Source organism: Somniosus microcephalus, chromosome 4 (genome assembly GCF_052327205.1).
Source record: "Somniosus microcephalus isolate GS21.2 chromosome 4, FLI_Smic_1.0, whole genome shotgun sequence".
NCBI classification, from domain to species: Eukaryota; Metazoa; Chordata; class Chondrichthyes; order Squaliformes; family Somniosidae; genus Somniosus; species Somniosus microcephalus.
This window is the reverse complement of record NC_140990.1, coordinates 9,226,751-9,249,746: the sequence shown is the minus strand read 5'-3', so window position 1 is coordinate 9,249,746 and position 22,996 is coordinate 9,226,751. Positions and strand designations below refer to the sequence as shown.

Sequence of the window (22,996 nt, the reverse complement as noted above, 5' to 3'; positions counted from 1 at the left end):
ATTTTACCTACCACAGATGTTAGGCTAACCGGTCTATAGTTTCCAGCCTTCTGTCTACTGCCCTTTTTAAATAAGGGTGTTACATTAGCAGTTTTCCAGTCTGCCGGGACCTTTGCTGAGTCCAGGGAGTTTTGGAAGATTATTACCAATGCATCCACAATCCCTACCGCCACTTCCCTCAAAACCCTGGGATGTAAGCCATCAGGGCCAGGTGATTTATTCGCCTTGAGTCCCATTATTTTACCAAGTACTACTTCCTTAGTGATTTTAATCGTATTTAGCTCCTCCCCCCCTATAGCCCCCTGCTTGTCAAGTGTTGGGATATTCTTGGTGTCCTCTACTGTAAAGACTGATACAAAATATTCATTCAGTGTTTTTGACATCTCCATATTTCCCACCATTAATTTCCCAGTCTCATCCTCTAAGGGACCAACATTTACTTTAGCCACCCTTTTTCTTTTTATATAACTATAAAAACTCTTACTATCTGTCTTTATATTTTTTGCTAATTTACTTTCATATTCTATCTTCCCTTTCTTAATCAATCTTTTTGTTATTTTTTGCTGTCTTTTAAAGTTTTCCCAATCCTCTATCCTCCACTAGATTTGGCTACCTTATATGCCCTTGTTTTTAGTCGAATACTATCCTTAATTTCTTTACTTAGCCACGGATGGCTGTCTTTTCTTTTACACCCTTTTTTTCCTCAGTGGAATATACTTTTTTTGGAATTTGTAAAATAACTCCTTAAATGTACACCACTGATCATGTATCGTCTTATCCTTTAACCTATTTTCCCAATCCACTTTACTCAATTCCGCTCTCATACCTTCATAGCCTCCTTTATTCAAGCTTAGCACGCTTGTTTGAGATACAGCCTCCTCACCCTCGAACTGAATATGGAATTCAACCATGTTATGGTCACTCATTCCAAGGGGATCCTTTACTAGGACATTTTTAATTAATCCTGTCTCATTGCACAGGACCAGATCTAAGGTTGCTTGCCCCCTGGTTGGTTCAGTTACATACTGCTCAAGAAACCCATCCCTAATACACTCAATGAACTCATCCTCAAGGCAGCCCTGCCCAATTTGATTCGTCCAATTAATATGATAGTTAAAATCCCCCATAATTATAGATGTTCCCTTATTACAAGCCTCAACTATTTCCTGATTGATACTCCGTCCAACCGAGTTGCGACTGTTCGGAGGCCTATATACTACACCCACGAGTGTTTTTTTCCCCTTATTATTCCTTATCTCCACCCAAACTGTTTCATTATCCTGATCCTTTGACCCAATATCATTTCTCTGTATTACAGTGATTCCTTCCTTTATTAACATAGCCACCCCACCTCCCCTTCCTTCCTGCCTGTCCTTCCTGATTGTTAAATAACCTGGTATGTTTAATTCCCAGGCATTGTCACCCTGCAGCCATGTTTCTGTAATGGCCACAAGATCATACCCATATGTAGCTATTTGTGCCTTTAACTCGTCTATTTTGTTACGAATGCTACGTGCATTCAGATAGAGAACTTTCAAATATGTTTTGTGACACTTAGTTCCTGCTATTGCCCTTTTTATTACTTTACCTTTTACTCCACACCTTCTACCCCTTCCTGACACGCTCTGGTTTTTAATTTCCCCACTGCTACCTAAGTCTTTGACCTTCTCTGTTGTCATTTTTATTATTTGCTCTCTAGGAACCTCCCCCCGACTAGTTACGCCTGCGCGGGTCCTCCGGGGAGCAGAGGCCGGGTAAAGTCAAGTGTTGGGGAATCGATTTAAATCGAGGGGGAGAGGGGGGAGCGGAGAGCGAGATTATAAAGTAAAATACGGGAAAAACCTAACCTGAGAGTCGGGCGGGCGGGACCTCCGCGGACACTGAACGGGGTGTCGGAGTGAGCCGGAACAATGTGATTCTGACTGACGGGTGCACTGACCAATAGGACGAGGGCTGAGCTGGGAGGACTGAACTGGGCGGCCTGGTCCTCCAACCAATGGCGGCGCGGCAAGGGGGTGGGGCCTCCTCTCCAGCTCAGGTGCGCTGGGGCCGATTGTGACGCGCTGTCCCCAGGTGAGAGCAGCTCAGTCAGCACAGAGCTGGGGCTGGAATCTGGGAGAGGGGCCGCAGGCAGCGGGCCTGGCAAAGGGGCACAAGCTTCACAATACAAGCTGCTTTCAAATGTATTGTGACGCGCTGTCATAAGAACATAAGAAGTAGGAGCAGGAGTAGGCCATACGGTCCCTCGGGCCTGCTCCGCCATTCAACAGGATCATGGCTGATCCGAACCTAGACTCGCGTCCACTTCCCTGCCCGCTCCCCTTAACCCCTAATTCCCTTATCTGCTGGGAAACTGTCTATCTCCGTTTTAAATTTATTTAATGTTGCAGCTTCCACAACTCTCTGAGGTAGCAAATTCCATAGATTTACCACCCTCTGAGTGAAGAAGTTTCTCCTCATCTCAGTTTTGAAAGGGCAGCCCCTTATTCTAAGATTATGCCCCCTAGTTCTAGTCTCACCCATCAGTGGAAACATCCTGACCGCATCCACCCGATCAAGTCCCCTCACAATCTTATATGTTTCGATAAGATCGCCTCTCATTCTTCTGAATTCCAATGAGTAGAGTCCCAACCTACTCAACCTTTCCTCATACGTCAACCCCCTCATCTCCGGAACCAACCGAGTGAACCTTCTCTGAACTGCCTCGAGAGCAAGTATATCTTTTCTTAAATATGGAAACCAAAACTGTACACAGTATTCCAGGTGTGGCCTCACCAATACCCTGTATAATTGCAGCAGCAAGACTTCCCTGCTTTTATACTCCATCCCCTTTGCAATAAAAGCCAAGATTCCATTGGCCATCCTGATCACCTGCTGTACCTGCATACTAACCTTCTGTGTTTCATGCACCAGGACCCCCAGATCCCTTTGTACTCAGAATCACAGAAACCCCACAGTGCAGATAGAGGCCATTTCGGCCCATCGAGCCTGCACCGACACATATCCCACCCGATCCCCGTAACCCCTGCACCAACACATATCCCACTCTATCCCCGTAACCCCACGTATTTAATCCCCCTAACACTCAGGGTCAATTTATCATAGCCAATCAACCTAACCCGCACATCTTTGCACTGTGGGAGGAAATCGGAGCACCCGGAGGAAACCCACACAAACACGGGGAGAATGTGCAAACTCCACACAGTCGCCCGAGGCCGGATTCAAACCCGGGTCCCTGGTGCTGTGAGGCAACAGTGCTAACCACTATGCCACCGTGCTGTAGCACTTTGCAGTTTTTCTCCATTTAGATAATAACTTGCTCTTTGATTTTTTCTGCCGAAGTGCATAACCTCACACTTTCCAACATTATATTCCATCTGCCAAATTCCTGCCCACTCACTTAGCCTGTCTATGTCCTTTTGCAGGTTTTTTATGTCCTCCTCACTCACTGCTTTCCCTCCCATCTTTGTATCGTTGGCAAACTTGGATATGTTGCACTCGGTCCCCTCCTCCAAATCGTTAATATAGATTGTGAAGAGTTGGGGTCCCAGCACTGACCCCTGCGGAACACCACTAGTTACTGATTGCCAACCCGAGAATGAACCATTTATCCCAACTCTCTGTTTTCTGTTAGATAGCCAATCTTCCACCCATGCCAGTATATTACCCCCAATCCCGTGATTTTTTATCTTGATCAGTAATCTTTTGTGTGGCACCTTGTCAAATGCCTTTTGGAAGTCCAAATACACCACATCCACTGGTTCCCCTTTATCCACCCTGTTTGTTACATCCTCAAAGAATTCGAGCAAATTTGTCAAACATGACTTCCCCTTTATAAAACCATGCTGACTCTGCCCGATTAAATTATGCTTATCCAAATGTCCTGTTACTGCTTCCTTAATAATAGTCATAGAGTTATACAGCACAGAAAGAGGCCCTTTGGCCCATCGTGTCTGCGCCGGCCATCAAGCCCTGTGTATTCTAATCCCATTTTCCAGCACTTGGTCCGTAGCCTTGTATGCTATGGTGTTTCAAGTGGTCATCCAAATGCTTCTTGAATGTTGTGAGGGTTCCTGCCTCTACCAACCTTTCAGGCAGTGAGCTCCAGATTCCAACCACCCTCTGGGTGAAAAAGTTCTTCCTCAAATCCCCTCTAAACCTCCTGCCCCTTACCTTGAATCTATGCCCCCTGGTTATTGACCCCTCTACTAAGGGGAAAAGTTCCTTTCTATCTACCCTATCTATGCCCCTCATAATTTTGTGCACCTCAATCAGGTCCCCCCTCAGCCTTCTCTGCTCCAAGGTTGATTGGCTATGATAAAAAAATTGACCCTTAGTGTTAGGGGGATTAAATACGTGGGGTTACGGGGATAGGGTGGGATATGTGTCGGTGCAGGCTCGATGGGCCGAAATGGCCTCTATCTGCACTGTGAGGTTTCTGTGATTCTGTGATTCTGTGAAAACAACCCGAGCCTGTCCAGTCTTTCTTCATAGCTGAAGCGCTCCAGCCCAGGTAACATCCTGGTGAATCTCCTCTGCACCCTCTCCAAAGCAATCACATCCTTCCTATAGTGTGGCGACCAGAACTGCACACAGTATTCCAGCTGTGGCCTAACCAGCGTTTTGTACAGCTCCATCATAACCTCCCTGCTCTTATATTCTATGCCTCAGCTAATGTAGGCAAGTATCCCATATGCCTTTTTAACCACCTTATCCACCTGTTCTGCTGCCTTCAGGGATCTATGTACATGCACACCAAGGTCCCTGTGATCCTCTGTATTTCCTAGGGTCTTACCATTCATTGTGTATTCTCTTTCCTTGTTAGTCCCTCCAAAATGCATCACCTCACACTTTTCAGGGTTAAATTCCATTTGCCACTGTTCCGCCCATCTGACCAATCCATCTATATCGTCCTGCAGACTGAGGCTACCCTCCTCGCTATTTACCACCCCACCAATTTTTGTGTCATCTGCGAACTTACTGATCATACCTTTTACATTCACATCCAAATCATTAAATGTAGACCACAAACAGCAAGGGACCGAGCACCGATCCCTGCGGTACCCCACTGGGCACAGGCTTCCAGTCACAAAAACAACCTTCGACCATCACCCTCTGCCTTCTGCCACTAAGCCAGTTTTGGATCCAATGTGCCAAGGCACCCTGGATCCCATGGGCTCTTACCTTCTTGACCAGTCTCCTATGCGGGACTTTATCGAAAGCCTTACTGAGATCCATGTATATCACATCCACTGCAGTACCCTCATCCACACACCTAGTCATCCCCTCGAAAAATTCAATCAAATTAGTCAGACATGATCTTCCCTTGCCAAAGCCATGCTGACTATCCCTGATTAATCCTTGCCTCCAAGTGGAGACTAATTCTGTCCATCAGAATTTTTTCCAATAATTTCCCTACCACTGTTGTTAGGCTCACTGGCCTGTAATTCCCTGGTTTATCCCTACTACCCTTCTTTAATAATGGTACTACGTTAGCTGTTCTCCAGTCCTCTGGCATATCCCCTGTGGCCAGAGAGGTTCTGAAAATGTGTGTCAGAGCCCCTGCAATCTCCTTTGCCTCCCACAGCAGCCTGGGATACATCTCGTCCGGGCCTGGGGATTTATCCACTTTTAAGCCTGCTAAAACTGCTAGTACCTCCTCCCTCACGATGCTAACATATGTTCAAGTATATCACAGTCCCCCTGCCCGATTTCTATGTCTACATCGTCCTTCTCCATAGTGAACACAGATGCAAAAAAATTCATTTAAAACCCCACCTACATCTTCTGGCTCCACACACAGATTGCCACTTTGGTCCCTAATGGGCCCTACTCTTTCCCTAGTTATCCTCTTGCCCTTAATATACTTATAAAACACCTTAGGATTTTCCTTTATTTTGCTCGCCAGTGTTATTTCATGGCCCCTCCTCGCTCTCCTATTTTCTTTTTTAAGTATCCCCCTGCACTTTTTATACTCCTCTAGGGCTTCCTCTGTCCTTAGTATCTGCCAAAAGCCCCCTTTTTTTCCTAATCCATTCTCGTATATCCCTTGACATCCAAGGTTCCCTGGGCTTGTTGGTCCCACCCTTGACCTTTACGGGAACATGCTGCCATTGTACTCTCTCAATTTCCTTTCTGATAGACGCCCATTGCCCCGATGTGGATTTTCCTACAAGTAGCTGATCCAGTCCACTTTGGCCAGATCCTGCCTTATATTAAAATCGGCCTTCCCCCAATTTAGAACCTTTATTTCCGGTCCATCTCTGTCCTTTTCCATGACTACCTTAAATCTCACTGAATTATGGCCACTGTCACCAAAGTGCTCACCTATTAACACTTCTACCACTTGCCCGGCCACATTCCCTAGAATTAGGTCCAGTACCGCCCCCTCTCTTGTAGGACTTTCTACATGCTGGCTCAAAAAGCTCTCCTGGATGCACTTTAAGAATTCTGCACCTTCTAAGCCTTTCACACGCTGACTATCCCAGTTAATATTGGGGAAGTTGAAATCCTACCCTATTATTTGCACACTTCTCTGAGATTTGCCTACATATCTGTTCCCCTATCTCCCCCTGACTGTTTGGGGGCCTATAGTACACTCCCAGCAAAGTGCTTGCCCCCTTTTTGTTTTTAAGTTCTACCCATATGGCCTCATTAGAGGAACCTGCTAAGGTATCATCCCTCCTTACAGCAGTACTTGACTCCCCAATTAATATTGCGACACCCCCTCCTCTTTTACCCCCCCCCCTCTGTCTCACCTGAAGATTCTATACCCCCCAGAATATTGAGCTGCCAGTCTTGCCCCTCCCTCAACCATGTCTCCGTGATAGCAGCAATATCATACTCCCATGTGTTCATCAACACCTTCAGTTCATCCACCTTATTCGCAAGACTCCTTGCATTAAAATAAATGCCATCCAGCCTTGCCCTACTCCCTTGTGCCGTTACATATTTGCTCTGCCTTCCAAGCCGACTTGTTTTTTCCTCTATATTTGGCTGTACATCACCCCCTATTATAGCTCCACTCTGTATCCCATCCCCTGCCAAGTTAGTTTAAACCCCCCCCACCCCCCGACCCCCACCAACAGTGCTAGAAAACCTCCCCGCAAGGATATTTGTCCCGTTCTGGTTCAGGTGCAACCCGTCCGACTTGTACAAGTCTCACCTTCCCCAGAAGCAGACCCAGTGATCCAGGAAACTAAAGCCCTCCCTCCTGCACCAACTCTTTAGCCACGCATTCATCTGCTCTATCCTCCTATTCCTATACTCACTAGCACATGGCACCGGGAGTAATCCAGAGATTACAACCTTTGAGGTCCTGCTCTTTAATCTGCTACCGAGCTCCCTAAATTCTTGCTGCAGGACCTCATCCCTCTTCCTACCCATGTCGTTGGTCCCAATGTGAACCACGACCTCTGACTGTTCACCCTCCCCCTTCGGAATGCCCTGCAGCTGTTCAGTGACATCCTTGACCCTGGCACCAGGGAGGCAACAAACCATCCTGGAGTCACGTCTACGGCCACAGAAACGCCTATCTGTTCCCCTTACGATAGAATGCCCTACCACTATTGCTCTCCCACTCTTTTTCCTCCCTTCCTGAGCAGCAGAAGCACCCCCGGTGCCAGGAAGTTGGCTGCTGCTGCCTTCCTTGGTAAGTCATCCCCCTCAACAGTATCCAAATTGGTATACCTGTTTGAGAGGGGGATGGCCACAGGGGTCCCCTGCACTACCTGCCTGCTTCTACTGCTCTGCCTGATGGTCACCCATTTCCCTTCTGCCTGTGCAGCCCTTACCTGCGGTGTGACCAACTCACTAAACGTGCTATCCACGACCCTCTCAGCATCGCGAATGCTCCAAAACTCATCCATCCGCAGCTCCAGCGCCTCAATGCGGTCTGCTAGTAGCTGCAGCTGGACACATTTCCAGCACACATGGTCATCAGGGACACCAGCAGCGTCCCTGAATTCCCACATAGCGCAGGTGGAGCATAACACGGGGCTGGGCTGTCCTGACATGACTTACCCTTTAATTAATTTAAATTAATTCAATACCACCAATTAAAGATATACTCTAGGGCGCTTGTATGGCAGAAGTCCCCGCTACACCACAGAGACCCTAGAAAAAATAAACCACAGAATTGAAGTTACCTCACAGCTAAATGATATATTTAAGGGCCCTGGTTTATAAACAGTCCCCGCTACACCACAGAGACTTTAGAAACTATAAACCACAGAGTTAAGGTTTAAAAAGAGAGAAATACTCTTGTGGTGAGGGGGCCGAATGAGCATGCGTGGCCCCGCCTCTACACATTTAAAGGGACACCCACCCCCTCCACATTTAAACGGACACCCACCCCCTCCACATTTAAAGGGACACCCACCCCCCTCCACATTTAAAGGGACACCCACCCCCCTCCACATTGAAAGGGACACCCACCTCCTCCACATTTAAAGAGACACCCACCCCCTCCACATTTAAGGGACACCCACCCCCTCCACATTTAAAGGGACTTCCTCCCCCCTCTCGTATGTTCTTCTGATTAAAGGGACGGTGACAATTCCCTCGGCCACCGCACTTTAGCAAGGATGTGAAAGACCTTGAGAGCCTCTCTCTTCCCTTAGGCAGTCCCTCGGAACCGAGGATGACTTGTTTCCACTTTAAAAATGAGTTGCAGGTGACTGATGAGTCCAATGTGGGACCTACAGTCTCTGTCACAGGTGGGGCAGACGGTGGTTGAAGGGGCGGGTGGTTGGGGTGCTTGGGTTGACGTGCGCTCCTTGCGCTGCCTGTGCTTCGCTTCCGCTTGCTCCCGGCGAAGAGACTCGAGGTGTTCGGCGCCTTCCCGGATGCTTCTCCTCCACTTTGTGCGGTCTTGGGCCAGGGATTCCCAGGTGTAGGTGGGGATGTTACACTTTTTCAAGGAGGCTTTGAGGGTGTCCTTGAAGCGTTTCCTCTGCCCACCTGGGGTTCTCTTGCCGTGCCGGAGCTCTGAGTAGAGCGCTTGTTTTGGGTGTCTCATATCGGGCATGCGGACAATGTGACCCGTCCATCGGAGCTGATTGAGCGTGGTTAGAGCTTCGATGCTGGGGATGTTGGCCTGAGTAAGAACACTGACATTGGTGTGCCTATCCTGCCAATGGATTTGCAGGATCTTGCGGAGGCAGCATTGGTGGTACCTCTCCAGTGCTTTGAGGTGCCTGCTGTACGTGGTCCATGTCTCTGAGGCATACAGCAGGGCAGGTATCACTGCTGCCCTGTAGACCATGAGCTTAGTGCCAGGTTTGAGGTCCTGGTCTTCAAACACTCTCTTCCTCAGGCGACCGAAGGCTGCACTGGCACACTGAAGGCGGTGTTGGACTTCGTCATCGACATCTGCCCTTGTTGACAGTAGGCTCCCGAGGTATGGAAAGTGGTCCACGTTGTCCAAGGCCTTGTCGTGGATTTTGATAATCGGGGGGGCAGCACTGTGTGGTGGAGGCAGGTTGGTAGAGGACCTTTGTCTTACAGATATTTAGTGTAAGGCCCATGCTCTCGTATGCTTCGGTGAAGGTGTTTACGATGGTTTGGAGTTCGACCTCCGAGTGAGCGCAGACGCAAGCATCATCTGCACACTGTAATTCGACGACAGAGGATGGGACGACCTTGGATCTGGACTGGAGGCGACGGAGGTTGAACAGTTTCCCGTTTGTTCTGTAAATTAGCTCCACTCCAGTGGGGAGCTTACAGAGGGTGAGATGGAGCACTGCAGCAAGGAAGATTGAGAAGAGCGTTGGTGCGATGACACAGCCTTGCTTGACCCCGGTTCGTACATGAATTGGGTCTGTGGTGGAACCATTGGTCAGGATCACAGCTTGCGTGTCGTCGTGAAGCAGGCGGAGGATAGTGACAAACTTTTGAGGGCAGCCGAATTTGAGGAGGACACTCCATAATCCCTCACAGTTGACAGTGTCGAAGGCCTTTGTGAGATCAAAGAAGGCCATGTACAGTGGTTGGTGCTGTTCCCTGCATTTCTCTTGTAATTGACGTGCAGTGAAGATCATGTCCATTGTGCCCCTTAGTGGGCGGAATCCGCATTGCGACTCTGGGAGGAGCTCTTCGGCCACTGGGTGAAGGTGATTGAGGAGGATTCTTGCGATGACTTTCCCTGTGGCAGACAGCAGTGAAACACCTCTGTAATTACCGCAATCGGACTTGTCACCTTTCTTGAAGATGGTCACAATTACGGCGTCTCTGAGATCCCCTGGCATGCCCTCCTCCTTCCAGATAAGAGAAATGTGTTCATGAATTCACACCAGTAGTGCTTCTCCGCCATGCTTTAGTGCCTCAGCGGGGATTCCATCTGCTCCTGAGGCCTTGTTGTTCTTCAGTTGTCGGATGGCCTTTTCAACCTCATGCCGGGCTGGGGTTGTGCTGAGATGGTGGCGGGTAGCATGCTGTGAGATGGAGTTGAGGACACTCGTGTCGAAGACAGAGTCATGGTTAAGGAGATCTTCGAAGTGCTCCTTCCAGCGGGCACTGACTGCTTCCCTGTCCTTGATGAGTACCTCTCCATTCTTGGCCCGCAGTGGGGTAGGGCCTTGGGTGCATGGGACGTAGATGGTCTTGACTGCGCTAAAGAATCCACGCACGTCGTGGTTGTCAGCTAGCTGCTGGATCTCCTGCGCTTTATCCACCCACCATCTGTTCTTTAGGTCACGAGTTTTTTGTTGGACCTCGGCCTTCAGGCTTCTGTACAGCTGCTTTCTTGCTCTCGAGTTCTGTTGCTGTTTCCAGCTCAGAAATGCCTTGTGCTTGCGGCCAGTTGGGAGCACCCGGAGTCAGAAAGTTGTGGGTTCAAAGTCCCCACTCCAGTGACTCGAGCACATAAATCTAGGCTGACGCTCCGGGGCAGTGCCGAAGGAGCACCGCACTGTCGGAGGGGCGGTGCTTAGGGGGCGCGGCCCTGTCAGAGGGGCGGTACTGAGGGAGGGCCGCACTGTCAGAGGGGCAGTACTGAGGGAGCGCCGCACTGTCGGAGGGGCAGTACTGAGGGAGTGCCGCACTGTCGGAGGGGCAGTACTGAGGGAGCGCCGCACTGTCTGAGGGACAGTACTGAGGGAGCGCCGCACTGTCAGAGGTGCAGTACTGAGGGAGTGCTGTACTGTCGAAGGGGCAGTACTGAGGGAGTGCTGTACTATCGGAGGGACAGTACTGAGGGAGTGCCGCACTGTCGGAGGGGCAGTACTGAGGGAGCGCCGCACTGTCGGAGGGGCAGTACTGAGGGAGGGGCAGTACTGAGGGAGTGCCACACTGTCGGAGGGGCAGTACTGAGGGAGCGCTGTACTGTCGGAGGGGCAGTACTGAGGGAGCGCCGCACTGTCGGAGGGGCAGTACTGAGGGAATGCACCACTGTCGGAGGGGCAGTACTGAGGGAATGCACCACTGTCGGAGGGAGCAGTACTGAGGGAGTGCCGCACTGTCGGAGGGGCAGTACTGAGGGAGAGCCGCACTGTTGGAGGGCCATCTTTCGGATGAGACTTTCAGGCGGGCATAAACGATCCCACTATTTCGAGGAAGGGCAGGAGTTATCCCCAGTGTCCTGGCCATTATTTATCATGCAAATTGGCTGCAGTGTTTCCCACATTACAACAGCGACTACACTTCAAAAAGTACTTCATTGGCTGTAAAACCGTTGGTCGTGAAAGGCGCTGTATAAGGGCCAGTCTTTCTTTATTTTCTCTCCTGTATTTACATTAATTACTTATATAAACCTGTTTTACTGTCTCTTGCAAGGGGAGGAATTGCAGACGGGCAGCTTAACGCAAACTTCACACGAAGATCTGACAGAGTCACTCGATTCATCAGGACCTGAATATCATCGACATATTGAAGCGGAAAGCAGCAATCAGAATGCGGGCAAACTGCACACGTGTCTTGTATGTGGACGTGGATTCAACCGAAGGTGCAGCCTGGGGAGGCACAAGTGTAACCAAAGCGAGGAGAGTCCGTGCAAATGTCAGGAATGCGGGATAGGATTCAATTGCCTCTCCGAGCTGGAGACTCAACAACGCAGTCACTCCGTGAAATGGCCATTCACCTGCTCCGTGTGTGGGAAGAGATTCACTCATTCAGGCTCCCTGCGGGCACACCAGCGAGTTCACACCGGGGAGAGACCGTTCACCTGCTCCGAGTGTGGGAAGGGATTCAGTCGTTCACCCAACATGCTGATACACCAGCAAGTTCACACCAGGGAGAGGCCGTTCACCTGCTCCGTGTGTGGGAAAGGATTCACTCGTCCCTCCTCTCTGTGGGAACACCAGCTGGTTCACACTGACGAGAGGCCGTTCTCTTGCTCCGAGTGCGGGAAAGGATTCACTCGTCTCTCCTATCTGCGGGAACACCAGCTGGTTCACACTGACGAGAGGTCGTTCTCCTGCTCCGAGTGCGGGAAAGGATTCACTCGTCCCTCCTCTCTGCGGCTGCACCAGCGAGTTCACACTGATGAGAGGCCGTTCTCTTGCTCCGAGTGCAGGAAAGGATTCACTCATCTCTCCTATCTGCGGGAACACCAGCTGGTTCACATTGACGAGAGGTCGTTCTCCTGCTCCGAGTGCGGGAAAGGATTCACACGTTCCGACTCTCTGCTGGAACACCAGCTGGTTCACACTGACGAAAGGCCGTTCTCCTGCTCAGAGTGCCGGAAAGGATTCACTCGTCTCACCTCTCTGCGGGAACACCAGCTGGTTCACACTGACGAGAGGCCGTTTAAATGTTCTGACTGCGACAAGAGTTTCAAATGCTCCAAGGACCTGAAGAAGCATCGACGCATCCACACCGGGGAGAGGCCATTCAGCTGCTCTCACTGCAGGAAGAGGTTTACGCACTCATCTGCTCTTCTGAAACACCAGCGCACCCACACTGGGAAGAGACCGTTCCCCTGCTCAGTGTGTGAAAAGCGATTCACCAGTTCAACTCACCTGCTGAGACACCAGCGAGTTCACACCTGAGCACACTGGTCCCATTCTGCTGTTAATCACATGCAGGACTGTTCTGTGTTAATAATGGCAGTTACGGGGTTGGGGGGTGGGGGGGCGGTTTGAAGATGCTGATAATAACCCCAGTAACTAGGCTGGAGTTTAAGAGGGGTCAGCCTCAGCTCAGTGGGTGACACTCTCACCTCTGGAGTCAGAAGGTCGTGGGTTTGAGTCCCACTCTGGAGACTTGAGCACGTAACCTAGGCTGACACTCCAGGGCAGTACTGAGGGAGGGCTGCTCTGTCAGAGGTGCCATCTTTCAGATGCGACGTTAAACCGCTGCCCCGTCTGCCCTCTCAGGTGGGTGTAAAAGATCCCGTGGCCGTCATTTTGAAAAGCGGAAGCGAGAAAGGATCTCGACTCGGAAGATCAGGAAGTAGAATAAGGAGCGAAGTAATAACAAGGGGCAGAAAACACTGGTAGGAATAGTATATAGGCCCCCTAACCGTAGCTATACCGTTGGACAGAATATTAATCAAGAAATAGCAGGAGTTTGCAACAAAAGTAATGCAATAATCTTGGGGGACTTTAATCTTCATATAGACTGGACAAATCAAATTGGCAAAGGCAGTCTGGAGGATGAGTTCATGGGATGCATTTGGGACAGTTTCCTAGAACAATATGTCGTGGAACCAACCAGGGAACAGGCTATTTTAGATCATGTGTTGTGTAATGAGACAGGGTTAATTAGCAATCTCATAGTAAAGGATCCTCTGGGGCAGAGTGATCATAATATGATAGAATTTCACGTTAATTTTGAGAGTGACTTGCCTCAGTCCAAAACTAGAGTCTTAAACTTAAATAAAGCCTATTGCATAGGTATGAGGGGCGAGTTGGCTAAGGGAGATTGGAAAAATAGATTAAAAGGTATAGCGGTAGATAAGCAGTGGCTAGCATTTAAAGGAATATTTCATAATTCTCAACAAAAATACATTCCATTGAGAAACAAAAACTCCACGGGAAAAGTGATCCAACCGTGGCTAACTAAAGAAGTTAAGGATAGCATTAGATTGAAAGAAGAAGCTTATAACGTTGCAAAGAATAATAGTAAGCCTGAGGATTGGGAGAGTTTCAGAAACCAGTAAAGGTTGACCAAAAAATGATAAAAAGGGAAAAAATAGAATGAGAGAAAAATAGCAAGAAATATAAAAGCAGATTGTAAGAGTTTCTACAAGTATGTAAAAAGGAAAAGAGTAGCAAAAGTAAACGTTGGTCCCTTTCCTACATTGCAACAGTGACTCCACTTCAAAAAAAGTACTTAATTGGCTGCAAAGTGCTTTGAGAAGTCCGGTGGTCGTGAAAGGCACTATATAAATGCAGGGAAGCAGCTAGCCTCTGTATGATTGAGAGCTGACCATGTGGGGAATTGGTCACAAGAACCTATCTCTTCCTCATCATTGTCCTCCCTCTAGCCCCCCATTCACACCAGCTGCTACCTTATCTCACTGTACTTTGAGTTGTATGACACGATGCTGATGAAAAGGAATAAAGCTGCCCATGTAACTCCTGTATGTAATACTAAGACCAACAGGCTGGAGTGTGTTGTCAGGATCTGTCTTATCTCAGGGTTGAGAAGATATCAATAAACAGCTAAAACCTGTTTTTTTGTGTTGTCATCTCAATCCATCACTATGTTACTGCTTTGTACCACAGTGCAGCCCCTGTACTTTCCAACATACGTACACATGTACAGAGCTGCGAGAACACTGAATGTGGTGTGTAATGAATGGCCGAACAGGCGGCTGAAGGTAAGATGGGCAGAGTAGTGTACGGTATGTGTCAAACCTGGGGACTGGGTGGTTGGACCGTGTGTCATCTACTGCCCCCGGATATTCCTCATTTGACTTGTGCTGGTCAGATTCATTTTTGTAATTGAGAAAACCTGCCAAACATTGTTTTTAACATTGCAGATCCTTCAGTACAAGGCAGGTGTGCGTATACTGGCTCTGCATATTCTGGAACATGAACCCATCTATCGTAGAGGTAAAACAGCTTATCTTCCGCTGTGAATTCAAATATTTTACTGGAATGATTAATCAGATATTTGAAGCTGTTGGTTCACAGGTAATAGATTCTGCTTGGACTGTGTTGTAATAGGTTTAGCCTATGTTTCTATAGGGACAGGGTACTGAATTTTGATGATCAGCCATGATCTCATTGAATGGCGGAGCAGGCTCGAGGGGCCGAATGGCCTACTCCTGCTCCTATCTTCTATGTCTCTATGTTCGAGGCTGAGGCAGCAGAAATTATTATGGGGAATAAGAAAATAGCAGAAACATTAAAAAATGTCTTCACAGTAGAAGACACAAAAAGCACACCAAAAATGGTGGGGTACCAAGGGTGTAATGAGGGTGAGGAACTTAACGTAATTAATATAAGTAGGGAAAAGGTACTAGGAAAACTAATGGGACTAAAAGCTGACAAATCCCCTGGACCTGACGGCCTACATCCTAGGGTTGTAAAAGAGGTGGCTGAAGAGATAGTGGATGCATTGGTTTTGATCTTCCAAAATTCCCTAGATTGTAGAACGGTCCCAGCGGATTGGAAGGTCGCAAATGTAACACCGCTATTGAAGGAAGGTGGGAGAGGAAAAGCAGGGAACTACAGGCCAGTTAGCTTGACATCAGTGTAGGATAGGGTGTACCTGTAGGATTTAGTAAACATTATTAAGATTCGATAACCATTCTAATATAACTATAATATGTGAAATTGTATGTTAAGATCCTAAAAGCCTGTATAAAATGGAGAATGGCTGAGAGCAAAGCAGGATGGGATTATGCCAACCTGACTAAAAACGTTTGTTTAAAATTACTGAAGTAATGGAATGTTGTGCTAAGTTTATGGAGACGAGGAATTCAGCAATATTATGCTTAAAGAGATAAAAACTAGAGAGATAGATAAGAGTTGGAGACGTCCTTCATTGGTCCAGCTATCGGATGGACCGACTGTTTGTCAACATTCTAGGAAGTGTTCTGTGAAAAGTGAAGATCTGAGATAAGGGTACTTTGTAATGCAGAGAGAAAAAGTCAGAGGGATCAAACAAGGTCATAAGATAGCTAACGAGGGAGCAAGACTTTTTACCAGGTGTTAGAGGGTTAATTACTGCCACGTACGCAAAACGAGAGGGAAAAGGGTATAAAGATACAGGTTTTGAACATCGAAAGCAGCGCACCGTGTAACCAGAGATTGATAGGAGCTTCGGTCAACAGAACACAGCAAGATTCCCAAGGAAGCGCGCATGGGTCAACGGAACACAGCAAGATACATCAGGAGACTTGCGCCGCGCTCACTCAGAAGGAACGCCGGGGTTTGAACAAACAAACTGTGACTATCTTCTTGTTAAGTACTACTTCTTTGTACCGGATGTTTAATGCTTAATAAACCTGTTTTACTGATACACAATACACCCGTACCCAGAGTGGTTTGTGTAGTCACGGACTGTTTTACTAATACACAATATACCTGTACCCAGAGTGGTTTGTGTAGTCACAGACTGTTTTACTGATACACAATATACCTGTACCCAGAGTGGTTTGTGCAGTCACGGACTGTTTTACTGATACACAATGTACCTGTACCCAGAGTGGTTTGTGTAGTCACGGACTGTTTTACTGATACACAATATACCTGTACCCAGAGTGGTTTGTGTAGTCACGGACTGTTTTACTGATACACAATATACCTGTACCCAGAGTGGTTTGTGTAGTCACGGACTGTTTTACTGATACACAATATACCTGTACCCAGAGTGGTTTGTGTAGTCACGGACTGTTTTACTGATACACAATATACCTGGACCCAGAGTGGTTTGTGTAGTCACGGACACATTATTGTAAGAGCTTTTGAAAGCTACATCAGTCATCGGGAGAATGCTGGAATCCATTGTTAAGGAAGTGGTATCAAGTCACTTAGAAAATCATAACATGATTAGGCACGGTCAACATGGTTTTATGAAAAGGAAATAGTGTTTGATAAATTTATTAGAGTTTTTTGAGGATGTAACTAGCAGGGTAGATGGAGGGGAACCAGTGGATGTAGTATATCTGGATTTCCAAAAGGCATTCGATAAGGTGCCACATAAAAGGTTATTACACAAGATTAGGGCTCCTGGGGTTGGGGGTAATATAGTAGCATGGATAGAGGATTGGTTAACGGACTGAAAACAGATTAGGGATAAACGGATCTTTTTCAGGTTGGCAGGCTGTATCTAGTGGGGTGCCGCGTGGATCAGTGTTGGGGCCTCAGCTATTTACACTCTATATTAATGACCTGGATGAAGGGACCGAGTGTAATGTATCCAAGTTTGCTGATGATACAAAGCTAGGTGGGACAGTAAGCTGTGAGGAGCCTTTGGACCTTCTGACAATCACCTTAAATCTGTGTCCTCTGGTTCTCGAGCCTTCCATCAATGGGAACCGTTTCCCTCATTCTACTCTGTCCAGACCCCCTCACGATTTTGAACACCTCCATCAAATCTCCTCTCAACCTTCTCTGCTCCAAGGAGAACAACCCCAGCTTCTCCAGTCTCTCCACATAACTGAAGTCCCTCATCCCTAGTACCATTCTGGTCAATCTCCCCTTAACTTTCGCTGCTCTAAGGAGAACAACCCCAGCTTCTCCAGTCTCTCCATGTAACTGCAGTCCCTCATTCCTGGAACCATTCTGGTCAATCTCCTCTTAACCTTCTCTGCTCGAAGGAGAACAATCCCAGCTTCTTCAGTCTCTCCATGTAACTGCAGTCCCTCATTCCTGGAACCATTCCAGTCAATCTTTTCTGCAGCCTCTCTAAGGCCTTCACAGCCTTCCTAAAGTGCGGTGCCCAGAATTGGACACAATAAGAAAGAAAGATAGACTTGTATTTGTAAGAACATAAGAAATAGGAGCAGGAGTCGGCCATTCGGCCCCTCAAGCCTGCTCCACCATTCAATGAGATCATGGCTGATCTTCTGCCTCAACTCCATTCACCGGCCCTATCGCCATATCTCTTGGTGCCCTTACTAGTCAGAAATCTATCGACTTCTGTTTTGAATATACCCAATGACTGAGCCTCCACAGCCCTCTGGGGTAGAGAATTCCAAAGATTCACCACCCTCTGTGTGAAGAAATTTCTTCTCATCTCAGTCCTGAATGGCCTACCCTTTATCCTGAGGCTGTGGGCCCTGGTTCTAGACTCCCTAGCCAAGGGAAACATTCTCCCAGCATCCACCCTATCAAGCCCTGTAATAATTTTGTATGCTTCAATGAGATCCCCTCTCATTCTTCTGAATTCAAGAGAATACAGGTCTAGTTTACTCAATCTCTTCTCATACTACAGTCCCGCCATCCCAGGAATCAATCTCGTGAACCTTCGTTGCACTCCCTCTATGGCAAGTATATCCTTCCTTAGGTAAGGAGACCAAAATTGTACACAGTACTCCAGGTGTGGTCTCACCAAGGCCCTATCTAATTGGAGGCAGCGTTGGTGCTACCTCTCCAGTGATTTGAGGTGCACTGGAGAGGTACCACCAACGCTGCCTCCGCAAGATCCTGCAAATTCATTGGCAGTATAGACGCACCAACGTCAGTGTTCTCGCTCAGGCCAACATCCCCAGCATCGAAGCTTTGACCACACTTCATCAGCTCCGATGGACGGGTCACATCGTCCGCATGCCCGATACGACACTCCCAAAACAAACGCTCTGCTCGGAACTCCGACACGGCAAGGGAGCCCCAGGTGGGCACAGGAATCGCTTCAAGGACACCCTCAAAGCCTCCTTGAAAAGGTGCAACATCCCCACCGACACCTGGGAATCCCTGGCCCAAGACCGCACAAAGTGGAGAAGAAGCACCCGAGAAGGCGTCGAACACCTCGAGTCTCTTCACCGGAAGTGTGGTGTATGTGCCTTTAAGAGCCCCCTGTGTACTGTAATGCCGGTAATGGCCACTCGGGCTATATAAGCCTGTATAGTGTCTTGTATCTGTTAGTTCACCTCCAGATTTTGTTCAGTAAACACCTGTGAAACCAACTCCTGCATTCCGTGTCTCCATTAACACACGGATACAACAGGAAGCAAGGGGAAGCCAAGCGCCAGGAGCGCATGTCAACCAAAGCACCCCACCCACCCCTTCAACCTCCATCTGCCCCACCTGTGACAGAGACTGTAGGTCCCGCATTGGACTCATCAGTCACCTGAGAACTCACAATCTACATACTAGGGTACTTAAGGAAGTGGCCCTACAAATAGTAGATGCATTGCTGGTCATCTTCCAAAATTCGATAGACTCTGGAACAGTACCCATGGATTGGCGGGTAGCTAATGTTACCCCACTGTTCAAAAAGAGTGGTAGAGAGAAAACAGGGAATTACAGACCGGTAAGCCTGACATTGGTAGTGGGGAAAATGCTAGAGTCCATTATAAAGGATGTAATAGCAGAGCACTTGGAAAAAAGTGACCGGATCGGACAAAGTCAACATGGCTTTACGAAAGGTAAATCGTGCTTGACTAATCTACTGGAATTTTTTGAGGATGTAACTGGTAAAATAGATAAGGGAGAACCAGTGGATGTGGTGTATTTGGATATTCAAAAGGCTTTCGATAAGGTCCCGCATAAGAGATTAGCGTGTAAAATTAAGGCACATGGGATTGGGGGCAAGGTATTGACTTGGATAGTGAACTGGTTGGCAGACAGAAAGCAAAGTGTTGAAATAAATGGCTCTTTTTCCGAGGGGCAGGCAGTGACTAGTGGGGTACCGCAGGGATCGGTCCTTGGACCCCAGCTATTCACAATATATATTAATGATCTGGACGAGGGAACTAGATGTAATATCTCCAAGTTTGCAGACGACACAAAGCTGGGTGGGCGTGTGTACTGTGAGGAGGATGCCGAGAAACTCCAGTATGATTTGGACAGGTTGGGTGATTGGGCAGAAGCATGGCAGATGCATTATAACGTGGATAAATGCGAGGTTATCCACTTTGGTGTCAAAAACAGGAAGGCAGATTATTATCTGAATGGCAATAGATTGGGAGAAGGGGAAGTGCAACGAGAACTAGACGTCCTTGTGCACCAGTCGCTGAAAGTAAGCATGCAGGTGCAGCAGGCGGTTAAGAAGGCAAATGGTATGTTGGCCTTCATAGCGAGAGGATTCGAGTACAGGAACAAGGATGTCTTGCTGCAGTTGTACAGGGCCTTGGTGAGACCACATCTTGTGTATTGTGTAAAGTTTTGGTCGCCTTATCTGAGGAAGGATGTTCTTGCCATGGAGGGAGTGCAGTGAAGATTCACTAGGCTGATACCTGGGATGGCAGGAATGACGTATCAGGAGAGACTGGGTCGATTGGGCTTGTACTCACTGGAGTTTAGAAGAATGAGAGGGGATCTCATTGAAACTTATAAAATTCTGACAGGACTGGACAGACTAGATGCAGGAAGGATGTTCCCGATGGTCGGTGGGTCCAGAACCAGGGGTCATAGTCTAAGGATTAGGGGTAAGCCATTTAGGACTGAAATGAGGAGGAATTTCTTCACCCAGAGAGTGATGAACCTGTGGAATTCTCTACCACAGAAGGCAGTGGAGGCCAATTCATTAAATATATTCAAGAAGGAGTTGGATATATTTCTTAAGGCTAAAGGGATCAAAGGATATGGGGAGAAGGCAGGGACAGGTACTGAATTTGGATGATCAGCCAAGATCTCATTGAATGGCGGAGCAGGCTCGAGGGGCCGAATGGCCGACTCCTGCTCCTATCTTCTATGTTTCTATGTTTTAATGTGTAAGCAAGTCATCCTTGGTTCCGAGGGACTGCCTAAGAAGAAGATATAATTGGAGTAAGACTTCTTTACTCCTGTACTCAAATCCTCTTGTAATGAAGGCCAGCATACCATTTGCCTTCTTAACAACCTTTCACGACCACCAGATGTCCCAAAGCGCTTTACAGCCAATGAAGTACTTTTGAAGTGCAGTCACTGTTGTAATGTGGAAATGCGGCAGCCAATTTGCGCACAGCAAGCTCCGACAAACAGATTATGGCCAGATAATCTGTTTTGTCGTCATGTTGATTGAGGGATAAATATTGGGCTCAAAACACCAGGGATAACTTCTTCAAAATAGCACCACGGGATCTTTTACGTCCACCCGAGGGGGCAGACGGGGGCCTCGGCTTAACGTCTCATCCGTAAGACTGCACCACCGACACTGCAGTGCTCCTTCATTACTGCCCCTCCGACAATGCGGCTCTCCTACAGCACTGCCCCTCTGACAGTGCTGCACTCCCTCAGTACTGCCCCTCCGACAGTGCGGCGCTCCCTCAGTACTGACCCTCCGACAGTACGGCGCTCCCTCAGTACTGCCCCTCCGACAGTGCGGCACTCCCTCAGCACCGCACTGGAGTGTCAGCCTCGCTTTATATGCTCAAGTCCCTGGAGCGGGATTTGAACCAACAACCTTCTGACTCTGCTATCCACTGAGCCACAGCTGACTCCAGTCTTTTACACAGTTTCATCATAACTTCCTTGCTTTTTGCACTCTACGCCTCTCCTAAAGCAGGGGAGTTATGATGAATTGTTAAACAGTTTTTTTTGCAGAGTGACCAAGGCTGTGTGTAGGAAACAATTGTGCATTTGAAAGCAGCTTGTATTGTGAAGCTTGTGCCTCTTTGCCAGGCCCGCTGCCTGCGGCCCCTCTCCCAGATTCCAGCCCCAACTCTGTGCTGACTGAGCTGCTCTCACCTGGGGACAGCGCGTCACAATCGGCCCCAGCGCACCTCAGTTGGAGAGGAGGCCCCGCCCCCTAGCCGCGGCGCCATTGGTTGGAGGACCAGGATGCCCAGTTCAGTCCTCCCAGCTCAGCCCTCGTCCTATTGGTCAGCGCTCCCGTCAGTCAGAATCACATTGCTCCGGCTCACTCCGCCACCCCCCGCGGCTCAATCCGCTCCGTTCGGGGTCCGCGGAGGTCCCGCCCGCCCGACTCTCAGGTTTGGTTTTTCTCGTATTTTACTTTATAATCTCGCTCTCCGCTCCCCCCTCACCTCGATTTAAATCGATTCCCCAACACTTGACTTTACCCCGGCCGCTGATTCCGCCTCTTCCCCGGGCCCGGTCTTCCGTCTGCTCCCCGGAGGCCCCGCGCAGGCGCACTGGCAGGGGAAGGGCGGGTGATTGACAGGGGACGATTGATAGAAACGCCTGCCCGCGCTGTGATTGGTGCAGGAGAAGGCAAGTGGGCGTGTCCGGGGCCCACGTGGGGGAGTCAAAGGCTGGCTGGAGCGCATGCGCAGCCCCCTCGCACCGTTGGGAAGCTTTTCAAATATTTTTTTTTGAGAAACAAATTGAAAACACTCATTAATTCCCCCAACCTCCTCCCCTCTAAAGTGCGATTATTATTATTTTTGTTTTTCCTCATTTGTGTGGGGTGTCTTTCTTTTACCTTGCGGTGGCGTGCGCCAATCCAACAGACCCCTGGGCGTTGCGTGCTGGCGTCAGCGCGTAATCGGAGGGGGGGTTTGATTGACGCGAGTCCCCCGCCAATCAGGAGCGCGGAAAACGCTGGGAGGACCAGGCGGGCTGACGGTCCTCCAACCAATGGCGGCGCGGGAGGGAGGGGGGCGGGACCTCGGTGGGCTGCAGGACGCTTTCCTGCTTTCATTGTCTGCTGGAGCCGTTAACGGGAAGGGGAGGAGGGGGTGGAAAAAAACCCAGCTTGTGAGTGTTTATTCCTTTGCATTACCTTTATTGCAAGGCTATTCATCAACTGCATTCATTTAAAAATAAGTGAACCTTTTCTCTTTTCGACTTTTATCCAGAACAAAGAGCCCTGGTGCTGTGAACATTTTGGTGGGCAGCCACTTTTAAAGGGACAAAGACCAGCATTCTTCCTCCTCTCTCTCTCTCTCTCTTGTGAGTATTTGTGGTGGGTGAGAGGGGGGGGCGGGTGAGTCAAAGGGGACTGCGGCCCCTTTTCAACAACAGTGCGTCGGCGGGAATCCTGAGCGGCAGAGCGGGGC

General features: G+C 48.6%; 1 protein-coding gene across 1 annotated transcript in view; it reads left to right on the top strand.

The window, feature by feature from the left end:
- The first annotated feature begins 14,975 nt into the window (after positions 1 to 14,975).
- Positions 14,976 to 22,996, top strand: part of LOC147118254 (uncharacterized) — a 183,295-nt gene continuing 175,274 nt past the window's right edge. The window contains exon 1 of the mRNA XM_085983689.1: positions 14,976 to 15,077. Within this exon, the coding sequence (XP_085839815.1) occupies positions 14,976 to 15,077 (102 nt within the window). The remainder of the gene's footprint in view (positions 15,078 to 22,996) is intronic.